This window comes from Microchirus variegatus, assembly GCF_963457635.1.
Source record: "Microchirus variegatus genome assembly, chromosome: 6".
NCBI lineage: Eukaryota > Metazoa > Chordata > Actinopteri > Pleuronectiformes > Soleidae > Microchirus > Microchirus variegatus.
In genome coordinates this window covers 5,779,895-5,787,971 of record NC_139807.1, presented here as the reverse complement: position 1 = coordinate 5,787,971, position 8,077 = coordinate 5,779,895, and the positions used below count along the sequence as shown (strand labels likewise).

At 41.0% G+C, this 8,077-nt stretch overlaps 1 protein-coding gene across 1 annotated transcript; it reads right to left on the bottom strand.

Moving 5' to 3' along the window:
• Positions 1–1,279: 1,279 nt before the first annotated feature.
• Positions 1,280–6,479, bottom strand: grxcr1a (glutaredoxin and cysteine rich domain containing 1 a; the record flags this gene model as incomplete). Its single annotated transcript, XM_083891223.1, has 4 exons — positions 1,280–1,459; positions 3,702–3,767; positions 3,863–4,102; positions 6,075–6,479. The coding sequence occupies 4 exons, from the start codon at positions 6,477–6,479 to the stop codon at positions 1,280–1,282; spliced, it is 891 nt and encodes a 296-aa protein (XP_083747349.1).
• Positions 6,480–8,077: the final 1,598 nt, after the last annotated feature.

Sequence of the window (8,077 nt, the reverse complement as noted above, 5' to 3'; positions counted from 1 at the left end):
GTAATCAGTGTTTTACTTGCATCGACCAAGTAAACTGGATATTTTTGAGTTTTTGGATCAGATTAAAATGTTATTTGAGAAATTACATAATTAATAAATTTAATAAAAAATTATTTCAGCACAGATTTCCACCTATAATTGTATCATTAAGACTTTTGCAAAATTTAGATTTCCCCTTTTATTTATTGTTCATCTGTTTAAGTGAGTATATGTGTTAAGACAAATATCTATGTACATGTCTATAGGTTTAGTTACTTTCAAAAAGTATTCTTCCCACTTTTCAGATCATTGGTCCATGTAAGTAAACTCTTAGAAATAAGGGTTCCAAAAGGGTCCATCTAAAAAGGCTAAGGTTCTACCTGGAACCATTTGCTTCTGAAAATCCCTTTCCCCGAAGAAAGAGTTTTTCAAGGGTTCTTGGTAACACTAATGGTTCCGGTAAGAACCATTTTGATCCAGAGAACCCTTTAAAACCCCTTTCCTGAATAAAGTTTTAAAAGGGTTCTTGGTGGAACCCTCCAAAGGGGTTCCAGGTGGAACCTTTATAAAAAAAAAAAAAGGTTCTACCTGGAGCCAAAAAGGGTTCTCCTATGAGGACAAGCCAAAGAACCTTAAGTAGGTTCTACTTAGCACTTTTATTTCTAAGGGTATAGAGTTAATATTGAATCCAATGACTGTCTATGTTTGTTTAAAGAGCTATTAAAAATATCTGAAATAACTCCTATAACCTGATTTATTATTTATTATTTACATGTGTGTGTGTCACACTACTGTACAATTGATGCAACTTTAACATGAATGACTCCAGTCTCCACTTTCAGGCCTTCCACCAGCTGCAAATTGAGCTCTTGACTTTCCCTCTCTGTCCTGAGTGTCCTCTCTCTCTCCGTAAGTCTGTCTGATATGGGATTAGTGATGAGAGCATTGTTAACGAAGGAGCCTCGTCACTAATTCACAAACAAGCTGCAAGGTGACGCTACAGTTCATGACTCCTCAGAGTTTGACGTAATATTGGAGAAGAAGGTCAAGAAATGACCCATTTATATAAAGAGACAGATTTTTATTACAAATGTGTTTTATTCTTCTTTTTTTTTTCTTTTTTACTAACAATGGCCATGGAAGAAGAGTCCTGCTGTGTGTGTGTGTGTGTGTGTGTGTGTGTGTGTGTTTCGTGTCTCTGCCTGTGTTGCAGTTCAGTTCAGTTCTCCTAAGGTCCCAGAGAAGTGAGGGTGAGTGACTGAGGGATTCTGGGGTTCAGGCACATGACAAAAAAAAAGTCTCACTGGCTGCAGCTCACGCAGGCCTGCAGACCGTTCTCGTTGCAGGAAGTGCACTTGAGGGCTTTGAAGGAATCCGTGAAGCAGTTGCGGAATACGGACATTTTGCTGCCATGGCACATCGGGCATGGGATGAAGGCGAAGCCCCCACAGGTCTGGCACGTCTGGGGATGCTGTACCCTCTGGGAAAGTAACGAATAAATATCCTTTATTTATTTTTTTTGACGATTCACAGTAGAAATCCAACAAAACACAGGATTTAATTTTGTCTGAATGATTTAAAAGTTAGGTGAGACGATCGGTGACTCTTGAATTTCGGCACAGTAAATATACATGAACGTACCAAGTATCCAGTTAAGTTGTAAACACCTCATAAAAAGCATAACCCCGCCTTTTTACCACATTTAAAGGTGCATTATGTAATAAATCTAAAGCAACTGGCCATAAAATCCTCCTAATATGTCACAGAGACTCAGGAATAATGTTCATATAACAAACTGAACTCACCAACAACAACAGTACAGACAAAATATTTGCATTAAAAAAAATCTTTTGCAGACTGCAAATCATGTTTATGTTTTGAAATCATGTTTTGGCATGTGGCGCCACCTACCGCCGTCTACCAATCATTGCAGTCAGTAGAGTCTCAGCTGCCGAGCAATCACGGGTTGCCAGTTGCGTCAGAAAACGAAACCTAAAAGACCTCGGTATTTTGAATTTGAATGTACTTATATGGCACCTTTAAAGCCCCAAAAATGGTAAATCAAAGTAAAAATCAGAAGTCTTTCATTTGCGGTGGTGTTACGACCCCAGGGTTGGGTGAGTGTGAGATGGGTTGCAGGTGTGCATGTTTGACTGAATGACATCTGTGAGTGTTTAAGTGGATCATGGGAGATAATTGGTCCTCATCATCATCATCATCATCATCATCCCAGCTGCAGAGGTCTTCCCTCGAATCACTCACAGTCAGACTGCCAGCAGACATTTTGTCTTTAAAACAGCTTATTTTATATTTTCCTGGAGTTTTCTTGGGAGTTTGGACCTCACGACTCAACTCACATGTATCCTTTTTCTCAAGTCTAAACTGATTTCTTTTGTTCAGCTGTGACATCCTTACTGAGACTTCATACTGTGTATAAATTGGGAGATAACCCTCAGTTTTAACTAAATTTAAGGTTTTGAGCAATACAAAGTTAAGCACAACAGAGGTTTATGCTATGGCTCACTAGCATTGATTTGCTCTGTTTAACAGCACTTAGAAATACTTTGAAAACAATAAATACTAGTCCTGCACAGTTTTTGAAGTTAACAATTCAAAAAATATAGTAAAACATAACTTTTAGTTTCTTGTTTACTTATATTATGTTCCAACACATAACACAAAAAAGTAAGATACCTACGCAATGATGCTAGCAGCATGCTAACGATGCTACATAGTAAGCTAACGGGGTCGGGCCCTTAGCTAACCACACTCCCAACTCAGAATAACAGGATGTTTTGTCTTTTCTTTTCCATATTGTTGGCATTTGTGTTTCCACACTTTGGTTTTCCATTAATAAAACAAAGCGTTTATTAACTATAACGTGTTTATCAAGTAGCTTGAAGGTTGCTGGTAGATGAGCTTTGTTGTTTTCATCTTTGTGCTAAGCTAAGTTAAGCTAACCGCCTCCTGCAGTAGCACATTTAAGCAGACAGAGAGCAAGATGACATCTAAGTATGTTAATCTGTGTTACTTTCCAAAATGTCAAACTGTTGCTTTGATTTCTAACATTGCAGAGATACTGCACGCACAAATAAAGCCATGTTGCACAGATGTAGACAGGACTAATTAGCGAATCCAATGACCTTTCACAGCTGCTTACGTTAACAGGCTGCAGTGAGTTAAATGTCATCACATTGTTCTCCCTTATTAAGACTTTTGTTGGATCTAAATACCAGATTAAGAAGTGAAAGCCACAGAAAATGCCAGTGTTTGTGATTATGCGACTGGCTGAAAACTCGGTTCTGTTCCGCAGATCGATATCACTGGAGTTTGGACAAATGTGTTGCAAAGCGCGATCAATAAGAGGCCCTCCATTAGCGACGGTCACGCATTGATGTACGTGCATGTGTATTTTGCTCATGTTTTATGGATGACACGATAAGTGCGTGGGAACGACTGCTCTGCCGTTCGCGCCGTCTTCATCTTCATGGCTTTGGGCGAAGTGTTGATTTATTATTACGACCGTATAATCACCTCACGGCTTTAATATTACATGTGCTGCCGAACAAACATGACGTCCGGTCAGTCTGACGGTATGAATAATTGAACGTGAATATGTGTCAAACCAAGTGCTTGACTCGACCTGATTCACGGGGAAATCGTACGTTTAATAGTCGTGAATTATTCAGGGTGTGACTTCCAGTGCAAACACTGACACCTACCTCAATTTTCGTCAGAAGGTCTTGAAGTTCTCCCGATTCATTCATACCAAGTATTTTCTCAGCACCCTGCAAAAACAAGTGCAATCCCATAATATGTCGTGAACTCGCTTAGACAATGGACTCATAACAAATATCGTAAGGAGGGCGTAACGTTGACCGACCCCAAGGTAGTGTCCATCAATGAACACGACCGGTAGTGAAGGAGGTTCTCCCACCCGTTTGCACCGCTCCTCCAACTCCTTCCCGTACTCGATGTCCAGAGCGATGTTCCTCTCCACAAACTTGATCCTGTGGTTCTGGAAAATCTTTCTGACCAGCTCGCAGCGCTCGAACGTGGTCCTGACCACGCGGAAACTGGTCGTGTAGATCACAATCCGCCCAAACTCAAGTGACAACTCCACCTATATATATTAAAAAAAGGGTCTTCCTTTAATACAGTTATATCTGCACATATGGTTCAGATTATCCAAGACTAGATCATTGTTTTTTTTCTTCTTCATTGTGTAAATTTTTTTTACGTTAATTGACAAAATAATAGTTTAATAGGAAAATCCCATAGAAAGTTCACAGTGAGCGAGTGCCCTGACTACAGACTACTTAAATCCAGACACTATAAATATTCTGGAAATGTCCTGCTTTTGGAACGTACTATTATCTGACCCAGACAATCTCCTGGTGACAGGAAAGAGACAGTTCTTTTAGGCTGGTGGGTATTTCGTACCTCTGCTTATATTAACCTTATATGGTTCTACTTAGCACTTTTATTTCTAAGAGTGTAGACTGTATTCAGCGTGTTGAATTGTTTGGAGATTGGACAAGAGAAATTGATCATATAATTAATGTTTTTCAGAGGTTTATCGTGATGTCAGACATGGACTTGACATTAAAAAGTAGACATTGTAGTCTTCCTGTTTGCTGGTTGAAACCAAACAGGAAGTAAGATACTTTTTATAGAGGCACCAACACGGGGTGACTCCCCTGGTTACAAAAAGTTTGTTTGAATACAAGTCGGTGAACATTTTTCTTCTCAGTCACTAGTTTCATGTCTTCAAAGGAAAATGATTTCAAGTTTGTATATTATGTTTCCCATTTATAGGAGAACAAACAATAAAGAACAGCATGATCTGCAAGATACTGTCGGTTACACACCTATGGTCCGAAATCCCTATGTTACGAAAGCCCTACGGAATACAGAACGCTCACACTTACCCTAACCCTAACCCTAACCCTAACAGACGTTGACTGATGCCGGGTCCATCGGGAACATTACGCTGGGGATAAATCCGCGCTTCCCCCAATGCGTATGGCTCGTTCCGCCCTGCGAAACACTTGCCCTCCACTGTAAAATGCCCTCCACTGAAAGGCCAGGTCAGTATTTGAAATGTGGAGGTTACTACGTTGTAATCTCAAAGCGCTGGTCGGAACAGGGCAAGGAGGTCAAACCTCACGGTGCTTTCGGAACATAGGGCTGTCCCCGTTACGGTCAGTTGGTATTGTCCGCTAGATGAAGCCTTCCAGTAGATCTTCCTGTTACAAAAACTTGTCGCTGGTCAAAATATCACAAATCTCAAGGCTTCAAAACAGGAGTTCACATCTTCATCTGTGTTGTCGCAACAGATTGCCAGATTCTATCAGTGTGGTAAAGTTATATTATTTTAAATATAGCATAGAGTAAGAATGTTTCTACAACAATTTTCTTTGTCTAAAGTATATAACACACTGGCTTTAGCGTTTAATGTTAATGTTCAATGTTCGTATTGAACACTATTGCAGCAGGTGGATGAGTGGATTAACTTCGTAAATATGATGGCCAATATAAGTTGATTAAAACATTAACGCGCGCTCAACTTTTCCACTGAGGCCAGCTGACGCTGCTTCACCTTGATAAGCATTCGAACTTCACCCTTAAAGAAAGATAATCTGACTTAATCACGATGAGAAGCTTTATCTCGTCTACAAAGCATCTCCACCTCCTAACCCTCAGCAGAGGAAGTGTTTCTTGGCTACGACCTGTTCCTCCACCTCTCCGTAAGCGTACGGGCCCGAGACTTAACATCGGAATAACAAACAGTTCTTTGTCCGCGGACGGTAGAAAGCGAAGTGCTGAGAATTCATTAACCTGATTAGTTTCTCTTGAAACTCGGAGCGAAATGCATCATTAATCTTTAATTGCTCTGCGACCTTGTCCTCTATTGTGAGCTTTTATCTCAGTCATTCCCGCTTGTAAGTCCGTACCTGTAACTAGACTTGAGGACAAGGACTCGCACTGACGGGAACTTCAGGAAAACAAAAGAAGGTGATTTCATGAAGCAGATCATGTTGATTTAAGCTGAATTAGATTAGACAAGGTCCAGTCAGGTGTAAACTACTTACACTGCTGCAACTGGGAAGGTTTTCAAACAGCGTCTGACCTGCGCTGACTTTGTGCTTGACCCCCCTCACGGTCCCATTTTTACTGAGTATGTTGACCCTCTTTGTGTTGAACATCCAGTCCTTGGTGGCCCCTGCGTACGTGAGTAGCTCATCAGGCTCACACTCACTGTCATCCAGCTCCGAGCCCAGGTATCCGTACAGGTGTCCCTGTGGATCTCCGCTTGTGGATGGGGTGCTGGCCCGTTCGGCGTCCGAGCTGCTGGTGCAGTCGGACTCCAGTGAATCCGAAGGCCCCTCATCCTTGAACATCTCCTTCAACACCCGGCCACTGTTCCCCGAAGCCACGCGGAACCTCACCCGCTTCTGTGGCTTCTCCTGCTCCGCCGTCAGCATCGTCTCGTCCATTGCGGGAAACCCCCTCGGCCGTTTTACATGGTCCACGACGCTGCTCTGTAGCTCCCTGCTTCTCGTTCGGAAGTGAGCGCACAGCTCAGACACACGACTTTGTTTCCCATGGATTACAACTATGTTTAATCCTGGCTGCTGCTGCTGCTGCTGCTGCTGCTGAGGGAACAGATCTAAAAATGACTTGAGTGTCAGTAAGCTGCCTTACAGTCAGACTCACACTGCCAGTAAATAATACATGCATTTCCACCATGGCAACCCGGCAAGCTAAGCTCAAGTAAAATGATCGTTGTCTTTGAATTATTCATCGCAGTTTACACAGTTTTTTTTACCTAAGCTAAAGCGGAATATTGCTAGCGACAGAAGTTACACAGTGATGCTTTAAAGAAGAAATAAACAGCCCATAACATGACACAGTTAAAATGCTATTGCTGCTTTTTATTTATTTATTTTTTATTTATTTATTTTTAACATTACATTGATATTTAGGGTTTTATTATTCTGATATGCAGTTATTTTTTTATGATTATTGTATTGCTTTAAAAAAAAAAATATGGTGAATGAATGTGATTTTTGTTTTCATTGAAAACAAAAATCAATGAATGAGATGTCAGATATAAATGTATATATGTATTTGTATATATATATACATATACTTACATATAATATATGTAAGTATATGTATATATGTATATATATATGTATATATATGCGTACATATATATATGTACGCATATATGTCAGAGAGACAAATGTTTGCATAGATATACAGAAAACAGCCCAAAGAAAAGTAAACGCATACAAAACTAAGACTAAACTAAAAAAAACATTTCTCCACTAATTCATTTTATGACGATTAAGGCTCTATCTTCAGTGTTGTTGTTGTATGCAAAAGCAGCCAGTGACCTATTTGTTTTTATTCTGACGTGAAAGTGTGACATCTTCCACGTGTCGTGCATGGATTCATGACGTAAGTGTGTGTGTGTGTGTGTGTGTGTGTGTGTGTGTATTCCCTGACTTAACTGCTTTACTGTATTACACGCAGAAGAATGGGAGTGCAGGTGTTCGCCTGGGCGTCGTCACCGAGCAGCAGCAGAAGAGAACCAGACCGTATAATGTGTCACACTGACACAATACAGACACGCCTCAGCCCCCCCCCCCCCTCTGCACCTGTGTCACAGGTGATGAAGCAGCTTCCTGGAGATGACAGCAGCACGTAGCAGTGACACTGCTGCTCTGTGTGAGTGCTGCAGTTTGTCTCCTGGGTAAGACACACACACACACACACACACACACACACACACACACAGAGAGAGTGTTTACATCACCCCACGCTGATCATTAGACAAAATCCATCTCAAGTGTCCGGCTAAGATTTAGTGACATCGTGAGGCTGTAGTGGTAATATGAGTCTGGCTGCTGCTCCAGGTTTTATTGATCCACGGTGACCTTAACTCTCCTTTAAAGTCTCTTTCATTTTGACAACTTTTACAGCAGCTATTACACTGTGGCCTGCAAAGGCTCACTGTACATTAGTGCTGCCATTAGGTAATGATAGAAACCATTCTGGTGTCTGGACTTTGCAAGGACTGTCTGAG